Source organism: Oncorhynchus clarkii, chromosome 9, assembly GCF_045791955.1.
Source record: "Oncorhynchus clarkii lewisi isolate Uvic-CL-2024 chromosome 9, UVic_Ocla_1.0, whole genome shotgun sequence".
NCBI lineage: Eukaryota > Metazoa > Chordata > Actinopteri > Salmoniformes > Salmonidae > Oncorhynchus > Oncorhynchus clarkii.
This window is the reverse complement of record NC_092155.1, coordinates 39563667-39580234: the sequence shown is the minus strand read 5'-3', so window position 1 is coordinate 39580234 and position 16568 is coordinate 39563667. Positions and strand designations below refer to the sequence as shown.

At 42.6% G+C, this 16568-nt stretch overlaps 2 protein-coding genes across 2 annotated transcripts in view; both read right to left on the bottom strand.

The window, feature by feature from the left end:
* Nucleotides 1–365: 365 nt before the first annotated feature.
* LOC139416275 (interferon regulatory factor 4-like) lies at nucleotides 366–9078 on the bottom strand. Its single transcript, XM_071164738.1, has 8 exons — nucleotides 8653–9078; nucleotides 5683–5872; nucleotides 5480–5565; nucleotides 4923–4974; nucleotides 4729–4827; nucleotides 1746–2132; nucleotides 1462–1580; nucleotides 366–1148 (listed from the first exon to the last, which is right to left on the bottom strand). Exons 1-8 carry the CDS (start codon nucleotides 8824–8826, stop codon nucleotides 1098–1100), a joined length of 1158 nt encoding a protein of 385 aa, XP_071020839.1. The 5' UTR covers nucleotides 8827–9078; the 3' UTR covers nucleotides 366–1097.
* Nucleotides 9079–12933: 3855 nt separating this feature from the next.
* The window catches only part of LOC139417224 (bone morphogenetic protein 7-like), a 50243-nt gene continuing 46608 nt past the window's right edge, over nucleotides 12934–16568 (bottom strand). Inside the window, exons 4-7 of the mRNA XM_071166469.1 lie at nucleotides 16149–16355; nucleotides 15077–15153; nucleotides 14440–14550; nucleotides 12934–14238 (exon numbers count right to left, since the gene is read on the bottom strand). Coding sequence (XP_071022570.1) covers nucleotides 14089–14238; nucleotides 14440–14550; nucleotides 15077–15153; nucleotides 16149–16355 — 545 coding nt within the window. The 3' untranslated portion in view covers nucleotides 12934–14088. The remainder of the gene's footprint in view (nucleotides 14239–14439; nucleotides 14551–15076; nucleotides 15154–16148; nucleotides 16356–16568) is intronic.

The window sequence follows — 16568 nt, the reverse complement described above, 5'->3', positions numbered from 1 at the left end:
AACGATTGAAAGTATTTTAAAACTCAGATACGGGTATCTTTTCTGATTCAGCACACTCTTTCACTTTAGTTTTTTTCAACTTTTTTTAGTTTGTTTGTTTTTCAAAAACAAAAAAAACCTGACCTGTTTTTTTTTTTCTTTGTAAATGTTATAGCTATAAAAATTGTATATTTTTGAAATTGTGAGTCTGTTATATGATGTTCGCTAGAAATTATAAAAATTAAAAAATGCTTTATGAATTTATACTGAATGAGGTGACTTCATACCCCATACATGCATGATCAAAAGTGTTGTACACACAGCCAATGTACTATCTTAGTTGTAGGGGACATATGTCATAGGAAAAAAAATGATGTCCAACACTCTCATACTATGACATTTAATAAGAATGGCATCTTTCCTGACTGAAACGTTGCCATTAAACTATGGGAGCATTCAAGCAGTGTGCACTTATACTACTATTTTTAATTCATGGCACAAGATAAAACATTTCTTATTTCAATAATATTTAGTGGTTTAAAGATTTGTAATGATTAACCTGATCTACAGGCAGGTCTATAAGTCTGTCACAGTTCCATACATCACACAATGGATATAAACCATTGATATAGTTACTAGACTCTAGCTGCACATACAATTCAATCACAAGTTGATTATGAGGTAAATGGAGGAATGAATTGCTGCCGTTTTTCATATTATATAAGATACTGTACAAACATACTCTACTCACACAACGTAAATGAGGAAAATATTAAGGAAAGATATCAAACATACTGTATACTGGCAAAATGATTACATTATCTGTAGATTATATTGTCAAACCCCAAAATAAAACCAATATTTCAACTTCTGTAGGTTAAGAAAACTATGAGTGTGTTTACACAGGCAGCCAAATTCAGATATTTTTTGGGGGTGTCTCGACACTCGACTCACCCCTCATCATGGCTGGCTAGCCTAGGACAGGAGGGTACCAGGGGGGAATGTTCCTAAGTGTTTACATAGAGATGGGTCCTGGTCTCATCAGTGCTGGGAGAGGGTTGTGACTGACCCTTTTCCTCCTCCCCCATGGTGATGTGCGTGTGAAGGTGTGGTCTCTCTTATGACCTCTGGCACCTCTGCAATAGGTTGACAGCGAACAGGGGCACTACCTGCACACCAACACACACACACAGACAGGAAGACATTGTCACTGACTATGACTACAAGGACCTCTGCTGGTAGCTACTGCCGAATACATACAGTTTACTGCTCAAATGGGAGGGAAAGACCTGGATTGATAGAATGAAAAACTTTTTTCATATTAATACTATATAACAATATAATAACATTGTACAGGCAAAAACATAATTACAAAATCAACATACTGTAAATATGGGCCCACTAAACTAGGCAAATGGTCAGTTGCTGTAGCACAGGAAATCCCTAATCCACAGTGACCCCTGACCCCATTACATTAGCCACCTGTGCAATGATCAGCTTCCTGGTTTTCAGGGGGCTGGCGTCGGGAAACTCCTCCCCAAAGCAGAGGTCAATCTCATAGCGAGGTTTGGGTCCCGCCCCCTTGAGAAAGTCCTGAAGCTCTGTGGGAAGAGGGAACGGGAGGGGTGGAGAGAGAGAAGGGGATGGAAAGACAGAAGGAGAAGGATGGAGAGAGAATAAGAGAGGGATTGACCGGGAGCCAGGTTCGATGTCTCACCATATCACATATGTTTGCTACACAGAAGTTGTATTAGTGAAGCCCCTACCCTTCAGAAATATAGATGCATTCAGCAGCTTGCACGTCCTCTCTCTGTTCAGCTTGTTGGGCCTGTCTGTGTGCTGGGCCAGAGGGCCACTCCAATACACCCTGCCCTGGCAGAACCTCTTGATAAACACCCCATCTGGAGCCACCCACACCAGGACACCCCTCTCCAAGTGGGGCAGCAGGCGGCCCATGGCCTCAGCGATACCGGGGGGCAGGTGGATGACCCCTGGAGGGGGGAAGGGGACCTGTTGGGCTGTGCAGGGGCCATAGATCCTCTCGTTCCCCAGGGGTACCTGACCATGTAGAATGAAACAGCCATCTGAGGTGCTGGTGGTCACATCCACTACTAGCTGGTCCTGGTAGAACAGACATACCCGCACACGGAAGTCTGGACACATGCAAACACAGACACAAGCAATGCAAACACACACATGATAATTAAAGGTCCAAATGCAGTCCTTTTTATCTCAATATCAAATAATTCATAGGTAACAATTAAGCACCTTACCGTGATCAATTTCAATTGAAATGGTAAAAAATTAACAAAAATTGATTCTTAGGAAAGAGTCATTCTCAAGCAAGACATTTGCCAAAACTATCTGTGAGGTTTGGAACTCTCTTTCTCATGTGTCTATTAACTAATTTATCGCCTGGTGATGTCACCAGACAGGCCAAAACTCCATCCCAACAAAACAGACAGAAATCTCAGGCTCTTTTCAAACATTTACAAACTTCTTACACACATTTTCATCATTTTCACAATTTCACAGTATTATTCCAACCTCAGAGTGTGGAAAAATATACAGTGCCAGTCAAAAGTTGGACACACCTACTCATTATGTATTTTGACTATTTTCTACATTGTAGAATAATAGTGAAGACATCAAAACTATGACATAACACATATGGAATCATGTAGTGACTAAAAAAAGTGTTAAACAAACTAAAATATATTTTAGATTTGAGATTCTTCAAAGTAGCCACCCTTTGCCTTGATGACAGCTTTGGACACTCTTGGTATTCTCTCAACCAGCTTCATTAATGCATTTCATTTAACAGGTGTGCCATGTTAAAAGTTGATTTGTGGAATTTCTTTCCTTCTTAATGTGATTGAGCCAATCATTTGTGTTGTGACAAGGTAGGGGTGGTATACAGAAGATAGCCCTATTTGGTAAAAGACAAAGTCCACATTATGGCAAGAACAGCTCAAAAAAGCACAGAGAAACAACAGTCCATCATTACTTTAAGACATGAATGTCACGCCCTGATCTGTTTCACCTGTCCTGGCGAACGTCTCCACCCCCCTCCAGGTGTCGCCCATCTTCCCCATTATCCCCTGTGTATTTATACCTGTGTTCTCTGTTTGTCTGTTGCCAGTTCGTCTTGTTTGTCAAGTCAGCCAGCATTTTTCTCAGCTCCAAGTCTCTCTTTTTCTCCCCCTCCTGGTTTTGACCCTTAGCCGTCCTGACTCTGAGCCCACCTGCCTGACCACTCTGCCTGCCCCTGAGCCTGTCTGCCGTCCTGTATCGTTGCCCCTACTCTGGATTACCGACCTCTGCCTGACCTGACCCTGAGCCTGCCGTACTGTACCTTTGCCCCACTACTCTGGATAATTGACGGCTGCCTGACTTGACCTGTCGTGCCCCTGTTGCTGTAATTAACATTGTTACTTCAACATAGTCTGCACTAGTGTCTTACCTGAAACGTTATAATGAAGGTCAGTCACTGCGGAACATTTCAATAACTTTGAAAGTTTTTTCAAGTGCAGTTGCAAAAACCATCAAGCGCTATGATGAAACTGGCTATCCTGAGGACCGCCACAGGAAAGGAAGACCCAGAGTTACCTCAGCCTCAGAAATTCCACCCCAAATAAATGCTTCACAGAGTTAAAGTAACAGACACATTTCAACATCAACTGTTCAGAGGTGACTGTGTGAATCAGGCCTTTGTGGTCGAATTCCTGCAAAGAAACAACAACTGAAGGATAAAAATAAGATGAGACTTGCTTGGGCCAAGAAACACAAGCAATGGACATTAGACCAGTATAAATCTGTCCTTTGGTCTGATGAGTCCAAATTTGAGATTTTTGGATCCAACCACCCTGTCTCTATGAGACACAGAGTAGGTGAACGGATGACCTCTGCATGTGTGGTTCCCACCGTGAAGCATGGAGGAGTAGGTTCGATGGCATTCTGCAGCAATACGCCATCCCATCTGGTTTGCGCTTAGTGGGACAATTGCTTTTAAACAGGACAATGACCCAACACACCTCCAGGCTGTGTAAGGGCTATTTGACCAAGGAGAGCTGCATCAGATTTTTAATTTTTAAATTTTTCCTTTATTTGACTAGACAAAGTCAGTTAAGAACACATTTTTACTTTCAATGACGGCCTAGGAACAGTCGATTAATTGCCTTGTTCAGGAGCAGAATGACAGATTTTTACCTTGTCAGCTCAGGGATTTGATCTTGCAACCTTCCGGATACTAGTCTAACGCTCTAACCACTGCCGCCCCGATGACCTGGCCTCCACAATCACTCGACCTCAACCCAATTGAGATGATTTGGGATGAGTTGGACCACAGAGTGAAGGAAAAGCAGCCAACAAGTGCTAAGCACATGTGGAAACTTCTTCAAGACTGTTGGAAAAGCAAGAGTGTGCAAAGCTGCCATCAAGCCTAAGGGTGGCTACTTTGAAGAATCTAAAATATGAAATATTTGTTTAACACTTTCTTTGGTTACTACATGATTCCACGTGTTATTTCATAGTTTTGATGTCTTCACTATTTTTCTATAATGTAGAAAATAGTAAAAATAAAGAAAAACCCTTGAACATGTGTCCAAACTTTTGACTGGTACTGTATATAACACAGGAAAATCACATTTTTGATTGCATAGGGCCTTCAATCAATCAATAAATAAATAAATCAATCAATCAAGCATTAACCCACTCAAATTTGAATAACTCTGCAGTGTATTGTCTCACCAGAGATCTGTGGTGTGGGGCTGAATATGGAGAAGGTAGCAGAGCTGTCCACCTGGGGAGTCCCTGTGTTGGAACAGTAGTGTACATGGTCCAAACCCCCTTGACGGGAAAGAACACAAACACATATCATATCTAATTCAACATTGTTCAGTGATTCAGCTACCAGTCACACATACATGGAGGCTGATACTGACCACTGGGGTTGACTCTTCCATCCCTTTCCTCTGATTCCCTATGGCAGCCAAACTGAGGGGAAACACATATTCACAGCAAATCATCATCAAATCAAATCAAATGTATTTATATAGCCCTTCGTACATCAGCTGATATCTCAAATTGCAGTACAGAAACCCAGCCTAAAATCCCAAACAGCAAGCAATGCAGGTGTAGAAGCACGGTGGCTAGGAAAAACTCCCTAGAAAGGCCAAAACCTAGGAAGAAACCTAGAGAGGAACCAGGCTATGTGGGGTGGCCAGTCCTCTTCTGGCGTTGCCGGGTGGAGATTATAACAGAACATGGCCAAGATGTTCAAATGTTCATAAATTACCAGCATGGTCCAATAATAATAAGGCAGAACAGTTGAAACTGGAGCAGCAGCACGGCCATAAATCATCTGACTTGTTAAGGAACATTCAGTGCAAGTGTGCAAAATTCATCCCTACGTAATCTAAAGTTATTGCAATAGGTGTCCTCTAGATGGCAGCAACCATGCACCTGTCATACAGCATTGAAAACCAAACCGTTGTGTTACCTGTGGATGGTGTGTGATGGTGTTCCTCAGGTGAGCACTGGAGCTCCTGGTCTGGATTATCGCCTGACTTTCAGTTTCAGGAGATTCTGAGAGAGAGAGAAGGAGGGTTAGAGAGTAATTACTCACACTGTAAACCCATACGGGGCTCTGAGCTCTCTAGACTCGTGCTTCACGAGAAGACTGAAAATGGAGGCTACTGGTACCTGAGCATCTGCCTGTTGCTGTATGGATACGATAGGCCTTGTAGGGCTCGGAGACGTCCAGCTGGCTGCGCTCTGGGACCTCCTGGAAGTCTGTGCTCTTGTTGAGGGCACAGCGGATACGAGTCTTCCAGGAAGTGGGGTCTGCCTTGTCCCTCCCCTCTCGATACTTCCCCTTATACACTGCCCACGCCTGGTAGTTGGAAACACAACACATAAAGGTATGCATGCATGCACGCACGGACACACACACACACAGACACACACACACACACACACACACACACACACACACACACACACACACACACACACACAGATACACACAATATGAATAACCATTTGAGTGCATATGAGTGCCAAATAAGACATAAGGAATAAGTTGGTGGTTTACACTGAGGATTGAGTGAGTTTCATTCCAAAATGCTATATATCCATTTTCAGAATTGTTGGTAAATCAGCTTTTAAATATTTATTTTCTCTCACTATGGCAATGACAGACGTATTTGGTTGAGAGGGGTTGGGTGAAATGCGGAGGACTAATTTCACTTGACTGCATTCAGTTGACCAGGTATCCCCTTTCCCTTTAAAATCACTTGATGGTTTCATTTCAGCATTTGCAAAATCCTATATATCTGCCTCACACACAGAGAAATAAGTAGTACTGCTAGGTTTTACACAGTCATGTTTAACAAATTATACATTGTGACATCAATATTTAAAAAAATGTATTATGAAAATAATTCAATAGAGTACTATGAGATCTACATGATGTATAACATTTACATTTGACATTTTAATCATTTAGCAGATGCTCTTATCCAGAGTGACTTATGCAAGTGCATTCATTAATCTTACTGTAAGATAGCTACGGTAGGTGAGACCACCAAAACATCACCGTCAAATAGAAATATACAGAATATGAACATTCCGTTCCAGCAACAAACAAACAAAAAAAAACATTTTCGTACACATCTAAAAATCTGTTCAATTAACATCCGAGAACAGTATTTTACACACATGAAGGTAACCGTGAGCGAATAAACTCTTCACACGCACTGTTATTTACATGGGCTTCCAAAATCAATGCATTCATTGGGTCGAAATCAATAACATTGATCAATCTGCATTGAATTGGACAACATTTTGCCACCTCACAGCACAGGTTTTATTTTGCATGGATCTTCTGGGGGGTCTCTATTTGATGATGTTGTACAAATATTATGTAAAATAAAGGATAGAGTTATGTTTTTGATCCCTCTTTGCACATGTACCTAGACAAACTTGCAAAAACATAACTGTAATCAAGATAAGCAAACTTAGATATGCCACCAAAACAAATGCTGACACTACAAATCCTGACACTACACAAGTGTGTCTGCCAAAATTATGAAAGACAAGCATTGCACTTTTGAATTCCGTAAAGTGAACGTGGAAAAATAATTTTTGTCTATCAACAATGACAAGCCACCAACTATCAATCTAGATGGAAAATTAGTGAGGATAATAGCGGACAATATTGCCACTCCTATTTACCATATCTTCAATTTAAGCCTACTAGAAAGTGCGTGCCTCTAGGCCTGGAGGGAAGCAAAAGTCATTCCGCTACCCAAGAATAGTAAAGCCCCCTTTACTGGCTCAAATAGCCAAAAAATCAGCCTGTTACCAACCCTTAGTAAACGTCCTCGTGAAAAATGTGTTTGGCCAGATACAATGCTATTTTACAGTAAACAAAGTCTGATAACAGACTTTCAGCACGCTTACAGGAAAGGACATTCAACAAGCACAGCACTTACATAAATGACTGATTATTGGCTGAGATAAATTAAATATAAAAAGATTGTGGGGGCTGTTTTGTTAGACTTCAGTGGAGCTTTTGACATAATTGATCATAGTCTGCTGCTGGAAAAACTTAGGTGTTATGGCTTTACACACCCTGCGATATAGTGGGTAAAGAATTACTTGTCTAACAGAACATAAAGGGTATTCTTTAATGGAAACCTCTCCAACATAATTCAGGTAGAATCAGGAATTCCCCAGGGTAACTGTTTAGGCCCCTTACTTTTTCAATATTTACTAATTACATGCCACTGGCTTTGAGTTTAGGAATTGGTGGCAAGGAATATGTTATTCCTAACTATTTCTAAAACTAAAAGCATTGTATTTGGGATAAATCCTTCACTAAACCCTAAACCTCAACTACATCTCGTAATGAATAATGTGGAAATTGTGCAAGTTGAGGTGACTAAACTGCTTGGAGTAACCATGAATTTGTGGCAGCAGATAGCCAAGTGTTTAGAGTGTTGGACTAGTAACCAGAAGGTAACAAGATCAAATCCCTGAGCTGAAAAGGTAAAAAATCTGTTCTTCTACCCCTGAACAAGCCAAATAAGCCACTGTTCCTAGGCCTTCATTGAAAATAAGAATTTGCTCTTAACTGACTTGCCTAGTTAAATAAAGGTACAATGTATTGATACAACAATAGCTAAGATGGGCAGAAGTCTGTCCATAATAAATTGCTGCTCTGCCTTCCTAACACCACTATCAACAAGGCAGGCCATAGTTTTGTCGCACCTAGACAGTAGACAATTTAAGCCTACTAGAAAGTAGGCTTAAATTAGGTGCAGTAGTTCAGTAGTGTGGTCTGGTGCCATAAAGAGGGACTTCGAAGTATGGCACTTGGCTCAGAACAGGGCAGCACGGCTGGCCCTTAAAAGTACACGGAGGGCTAACATTAATGATATGCACGTCAATCTCTCAAGGCTCAAAGTGGAAGAGAGATTGACTTCATCACTACTTGTTTTTGTAAGAAGTGTTGACAACCTGAATGTTCCGAGCTGTCTGTTTAAAACTACTAGGGAACCCATGCATAACTCACAAGAACCCAGGAAGAGTAGCTGCCGAGGCAGCAGCTAATGGGGATCCCTAATAAATACAAATACAAAAAAGGCTAGAAACAATAAACATTCTAACCTTGAAAAGGGCTGCATCTTCATTCAGATTATAGTCCTGTTTTGCCGCGTGTTTCCATGGGATCCTGAACATAGTTTTGTTCTGGTTCTCCCAGGTGAGTCCTGCGTACTTTCCACTGTCTATCTGCGCTATCAGCCACTCTCTCAGATGCATGTTCGTGCCTGCCTTCTCCATCTTGAAAATACGTTTTAAATGAATACTTTAAAAAAAATATTCAAAAGTTATTATTGGCCATGTACAGACCACAAGTAGGCCTACTCACAATCACATGATCCCTCTTTGTACATGTACCTACTGTAGACTAACAGGCAAAAACAAAATGTATTTGTTTCAATAAGGCTATATCAATCTTTTCAACTATTTATTTTAGTTAAATTATAGCTAAATGTGCCCATGAAGGTAATCACCACGCATTGTTGGAGTGGTTTGACGCCTTTCAAGACGAAAATGAAAGTAAGTGGGCTAAAGTTAGAATACTTTCAGTTTCTGACTAGATAGGCTCAGGTAGCTCTCAGAGTGCAGGGAGGTGTGACGTTACAGTGAAAATAAAGCGAGGTGTGAAGTTTTTAAAAAATCAACAAAACAAAGGATTTGACTCAGAGATGTCTTGTAGAACATTATGCAGTACGTTCCGTTATTGCACACGGTGATAGCCTATGTCTGAAACAACTGATCTCATAAAATGTTTCAAGTGTTATTAGTCGTATGTACAGGATACACAAGGTTCCTTCTTGACGATGCAACAACCGTGATGAAATCGAACATATAGTAAATGGCCCAGTAGAATATAATAAATATTTTAGCATAAGTATTACAGGATTGCACAATTGGGGAAGGGGGTTGGGGGCAAGTGTACAAATTGTGCAGTGTAGTAAGAGTCTGGTAGCAGCAGTGGTGATGTGTGCCAGTAGCGGTGTGTGGATAGAATCACTGAGGAAGCCAAACCAGTAAAAAAAAAGCCATATTACAACCTACGGTACAGTACGATGTGATATTTGTGTTGTTTTCTCTATAACCCATTCGTTGTCTTTTTGTTGTCACGGCCTTATCGTATATCACAGCGGCGTATGAACGAATGAGTTATAGAGCAAACGACGCAGTTATCACAACATACTGTAGGTTGCAATATGGCTTTTTGTAATACTGGCTTGGAATCCTTAGTGATTTTACCCACGCTCCGCTACTGATCTGAAGTGATGCATTCTTAGTTATTAGTTAGGCATAACGATCAGAGCAGTTTCTTTTCCCCGTGACTGAGTAGCCTCGGCGTTCCCCTTTCCCTCCATCATGCGGTGAACGGAGCATGCACCACAGTCACCCTCCTTCAGGATGCATAGCTAAATAATATTCTCACGAAAGGGTTGTCCGGGTCACAATACACAATTCACAATACATACATCATGAGTATGATTGTAGCCCATTCAAAAGACATAGTAAAATGACATGAAAAGAGAGAGGAGGCATCAAAAGACTGCATATCAATGTATTCAATATTTATCCGATATTCACTGGAGTGAACGACCCACAGCTTGGTTGAAAGTAACTGAAAACATTGAAATACATGTTTTTGTGGTTAAAGGCTGTTCTGTGAGAAATTATGCCTCTCTATCCCTGCCCAGTCTGTGTGGAGAGGTACAGAGATGAGAGGAGTGGAGAGAGTTTGACAGAAGCCCCTCAGATTGGATTGAGGGGGACCCCTTGAAATGAATGTGCATTATAAACTAGGTGGTTCGAGCAATGAATGCTGATTGTCTGACAGCCGTGGTAAATCACGGCTAAGGGCTGTATCCAGGCACTCCAAGTTGCGTCGTGCATAAGAACAGCCCTTAGCCGTGGTATAATGGCCATATACTTAGTGCCTGAAAAGGTACAAATCGGTTCTTCTACCCCCGAACAAGGCAAATAACCCACTGTTCCTAGGCCTTCATTGAAAATAAGAATTTGTTCTTAACTGACTTGCCTAGTTAAATAAAGGTAAAATGTATTGATACAACAGTAGCTAATCGTGCATTATTGCTGGAATAACCCCCTGATCACCACATCTGTCATGTTGAGAAGTCATGTTGTTTCACCTTCACAGCCGGGAAATACACACTTCCTTTAAAATGTTAAGAGGGTGGGTGTGTGTGTGTGTGTGTACGGGTGTCTACACATGTTTCTCTGTCTGCTATAGGTTTAGTTTCCTGTTCTTAACCACAGTGGTAACAATGAAGATTCATTTAGCCACTGATGCAAAGAAATATACAACCAGACAAAATCACGACAAATTAGCACGCAGAATATATATTTGATTTGATCTACAGTGAATTCATTCTTGTTGACAAATAGATATGGAGTGCATTCCAACAACATTAAAATGTCCCTTTACTCTTCTGTACTTGGCTATCTCGTATTCACATTCCTTAGACTCTCTAGGAGGCTATCTCACCTTTGTGTGAATCGTTGTGTTTCTACAGTATTTTTAGCATTTTGTTTAAAAAAGAAATAGGAAACCACTTTTAAAGGTAAACACACACACAGCATAATGGCTTCTGATTGGCTAAGATCTAACTTGCCCACACACTGAAAGCTGATAACACAAATTTCATGTGAAAGTGGAAGTGTGAATTAAGAGGATTGTTATCTGAAGTCTCTCCGCCTCATGCTCCTTTTAATACCAGCAATGAAAAAGAAGACGCAATACTTTCATTCAGACCAACTGGACGAAAAAGAGTCAGTTGGCCTTGTCTGTAATCTGGCTTGCCTACTATTTACTTAAACTGCATACTGTGTACTAATCGTACTACATACTCTTTATAACGTACTCTTAAGTACAAATGAGTGTAGAAAGCAACGCATTTTACATACTAGGCTCGTCCATACTGAGAATGCTTAATCTAATGCGCAGTTGCGTTGATTCCCACCATTTTTTCATTTTGGTACAGTGCTTTCCCTGATCATCAACTGTTGTCAAACGAGTCTGGAAAGGCGATTCTCTCCCTCAGAAATGTGCAGCAAATTCTATTAGTTGAAAAGTCGAAAAGAGTATGACATCCTGGCATTTAAAGCATACTACATTTTTTAAATGTCACATACTGTAAAATGTTATATTTTTGTATACCCAAAATGCATTAGATCGCAAGTAGGGGTATTTGGACAGGCCAATGTCATTGTGAATGTCTGGCCTACCGAAAGTACAAGAACAAGGACCGTTGAGCTCATATCACACACAAACACACACACAGATACACACACACACACACACACACACACGATCTTCACCACCAGGGGGCAGGTCTCCCTTTCCCTATGTCCAGCTTAGAGCAGCTCAGAGTAGAGGAGCAAGTGTGTGTGATGTGTATGTGTCTGCGGCATAATTGTGAGTGTGTATATGTATGGGGTCATCAAGTGTCAGACTCTGGGGGGGGGGGGGGAGCAAATAAACAGAACTGTTCCTTTTCTTCATCAGTCTGATGAAGTAACAGTGGAGCCTGTAAGGGCCATAAAACAATGTGACACCAGGAGGAAGTCAGAGACAGAGGTGGTGATGGATGAGTGGGCCATAGAGATCACTCATTCATTTCTACGGGGGGTTGGTGCTTGGCAGTGCTGCTGGAGGTCAGGTCTTGAGGATGGAGGGTTGATGAGGGCTAAAGCCAGGCAGTGTTTGGGGTCAAGTTTGGGGGCAGGCAGCATGGGGGCAGTGCTGGGGGATGCAGAAGGTGGGTGTAGGGGAGTAAAGCTTCTGGGTGAAGAGGATTGAGAGCCATATTATCACTCTATTGACCCCTGACACCTGGGCTCTGGCATACACTGGGGCTGGTTCCATTCCAAGTCAGTAACTTCATTTAAATGGAATTGGTCCCAACGTGTCTCTAGGTTGTTACAGATTGCTATGTGTAAAAGGTTTGACCTAGAGGAGGCTGAAACATTGCCCTGTTCTCCAGACTCTTGGCATGAAACACGCACACACATACACACAGGCTAAGTTTAGCTGCATTAAGAAGTCTGCGAATGGCGAGGAGCACTAATCCAAGCCAGGCCATGTAATAAACAGGATGCTGGAGAAGACAGAGGGGAGAAAAAAGAGGCAATGGGGAAGGGGAGTGAGGAAAGAGAAGAGAGAGAAGAAAGGAAAGGGACGATGAGTGAGAGGGGATAGGAAAGACGAGAAAAAGGAGAAAGCAAAGAGGGGAAAGAAAAGAGAAGAGATGAAAAATCGAGAGCTGAGGAAATAGGGGGAGGGAGGGAGGGAGGGAGGGGTAGGAGAGGGGGGGTAGAAATAAACTATCAGACAGTCAGTGATGCTTCTCCAATTTTATTAAACCAGTTTTGCAGTAAAACAAAGACTGTTGCGTTGGCAGAGAGTACCAGCCTCGGCTCTCAATAAATAGTCCTCTTAAATAAGGAAGAGATAGACATCAGCCTTTACAGCAGAGGATAAAACGACAGACCATCCTAAAACCACCTGGCACACAACAGACTCGTGGTGCTCAAGGTAATGGTACACACGTACACACACACACACACACCCTAGACACAATCTCTCTCTCTCTCTTTCATTCCCCAATCTTTCTCTTCCTTTTGTTTTTCTGAAACACTCTCTGTATTATTGCTTTTTATTGTAAAAAAAAACATTAAAGTCAAAGTCTAGTTTATAAAAAGAGCTACAGTATATGAATGTATTTTCATTCTGAAAATAACTTTTATGTCTTTAAGACAATGTTTGGAATAAGGAGAGGAACAGGCTGAGTTATTCCCCATGACAAGGCTGTAGTGATAGGTCCATACTGATGATAGATTCAGCACTGTTACTGTGCAGGAAAAACAAATCTCTGAGCTAGCATGGTGAGAAACAGAGGAGGAAGAGAGAGAGAGAAAGAGCGAGAGAGAGAGAGAGAGAGAGAGAGAGAGAGAGAGAGAGAGAGACACAGGAGAAAAACCCTTAACATGCCCAAGACCAGGAAATAAATACACTTCTCTTTGTTTAAAAAACTATTTACACAGTATGGTCCATGAAGAGTCCATAGAGCATCCACACTTCCTATAGCCTTTCATTCATAAAAAACATACAAATACGTAATTGATCAAAAATATCTAGAAAAACAGAGTGAAATACAATAAAAAAACATTTAAATGAACAAAAGATTGTTGACTGTGTATTACTATACAATCACTGTTTAAAATGTCTCATACACAGTAGAAAGCACAGGAAGTATGTGTGTGTGTGTGTGTTCCATGTTGAACTCAATAAGCATGATTGTCTGCCCGGTCCTCATGTAGCTCCCGTCCAGGAGCTCAGCAAGGCACTCTGGGAAATGCAGTCCATTCATGTGTCCATTCAGGTGAATCTGGGGAAGAAAGTCTAGAGTCTCGATGAAAGTGACCTGCGTTGAGGGATATTTAGATGTGTGCGTGAGTGTGTGTGTTTGTGTGTGTTGAGAGGTTGGCTGTAGTCTAATGGCAGCCACAGGCTCTGACCACCATATTGCGGTACTTCTTGAGGATGACATTGGAGCTGTCGTCAAAGTAGAGCACCGAGATGGCATGGAGCTGTGTTGGGGCACAGCAGGGCTTAGGAATGGTGTCTGGGTTTATTAGGTGGACCTGCACAGGGAGGGGGGACAAGGACAGGGAAAAGAAAGGTGGGAGTTGGAGTAAGGGAGACAACATCAAGTGAAAATAACTATGATAGCAAATATGATAGCATGTTAATGCATTTGTATTTGTGTCGATGCTCTCTAGTACATTGACTGCACGAATGACACAAATGATAACAGAAAGTAACGATTATTCTTAGTTACTCACTAGTGTCTGCACGATGGCATGGTTGGTGGCGTTCATATAGGAGTTGAGAGGGAAGGCACACTCTCCCTCACAGTAGTATGCTGCATAGCCCTCTGGAGCTATGATCCAGTCCTGAGAGAGAGAGAGAGAGAGAGAGAGAGAGAGAGAGAGAGAGAGAGAGAGAGAGGGGGGGGGGGGGGGGGATCAAGAGAGAAAAAGAGAGAGAGATGGCAGATAAAGAGAGGCACACCGTTATCCTCCATGTGAATGTGTAATCAGCATGCGATACATTCCACGGTAGTCATGGTAGTAGTAACAACAAGCTTCCTGGTTCTAAACTCTGAACTAACTGTGCATATTTTACTCTGGAGCCAATACGGCAAGAAGTCTGCACCTCTCCTTAGCATATCCTACTGTTTACCCAGCTGTTGAAGTGAATATCACGGACAACATTGAGCCCTGTAAATCACTTTGGATTTAGGTCTCTGCTAAGAAAAGACGTTAGGGAGGACAGGGGGGAAAAGAGTAGTGAGAAAGAGATAAAGGCAGGAGAGTGAGAAAAAAAAGGAGAGATAGCGAGGGAGGGAGGGAGGATGAAAGAAAAGAAGAGGAAGCGAAGGGGGAGAAAATAGAGGAATGTGTGGGGTGCACTCGGTACCTGCCACCCCAGATCTCTGAAGCTGACGTAGAGCTCGTGTTTCTTACACGCCTGCTTCTGATCAGCACTGCTGTTCTCTGGGGGGGGGTAAACATTGTCAATATTATTGCACGGAAACATAGAATCTTACTGTACATGGAATCAGTCTATGTTTTATAGGCCTAAACCTTCACAGTTTAGGGACCTTGACCCTTGTGCCTTCTGTATCCTTCCACGGCATAGAACACATGGGAGAGGGGACAAAGAGCCTGCAAACATCTCTTTCACCAATCCGTTCTCTTTCACCAATCTGTTCTTTCCCCTCTCTTTTCCATTCTCTCCCTCCCTCCCTCCACCCCTCCCTCCCTCTGGTAACCCGTACCCTCATGGGTTCTGTCCCAGTCATTTGTTCGGATTGGGAATGATCATGAACGACTGGTTCTCATCAACTCTTTAAAAAAAAGACATTCAAACTTCCAAACAGGCCCATTTGGCCCATGTGTGCTAGGCTGGTCCAGCCCCCACCCCCCTCACACACAGTGCAGATGTACTCTGCCACAAACGTGGGTCCTGCCTTCGCTTCATGTCGGGTTCTTGGCCCTGTCTGTCCACTCCGTAAGGCTCGTGTAAATAAACACGCCAGCTATTTGAAGCCCAGGCATTATGGTGTAATGTTTCAGAGCTCTGCATAAACCCAGCGCTCTCACACCTCACACCGTAAGGTCCCTATGAACTATGTACACTCTGTTACGGGAGATTCAGAAAAAAAGGCATTCTCAGAGTGGTTTGGAGGGGGAAAATGTGTGTGAGTTGTGCGTGCGTGCGCGCGCGCATGTGTGTATGAGTTGTGTGTGTATGTGTGTGTGTGTGTGCGTGTGTGTGTGTGCGTACGTGTGTTCATGTTTGCTGGCCATTGGAGATATGTGGAGAATTCTGGTAAGGAGGCTGTGTTAGACAGCAATAGCTCTGGCCTCCATCTGTCTTCCATTTCACCCGGAGCCAGCCATCACTACCCCAGCATACACCAACATATCACAATGGCATTTCACTGCATTCCCTGAGCTTCGCTTACCCCTCATCCCCCAGTCCCTACCTGCAATGTTGGCCACTCGGAGTGCCTCCTGGCCCTTGTTGGCCCCTTTGGAGCGGTTGGGGTTGCGTTGTTTGGTGCCCCCTGTTGCTGAGCGGATGCTGCGCAGGTGCACCTCGGTGGCTTTGAAGAAGGCCACCATGAAGGGCTGTTTATTCTGAGGACCACTGCGGCCGACCAGCCCTGCCAACCGCGGGTTCACACTCACACCTGCAGGGAGAGACACAGTGGACAAAGGGTCAGAGACACACTGTGTGTGTGTTTTAAGTTTCAAGTAGTTTTAGTCGTACGTATTACATGTGTGTAAAGTTGTTTCTGACTGTGTGTGTGTGTGTGTGTGTGTGTGTGTGTGTGTGTGTGTGTGTGTGTGTGTGTGTGTGTGTGTGTGTGTGTGTGTGTGTGTGTGTGTGTGACTATGTGTGT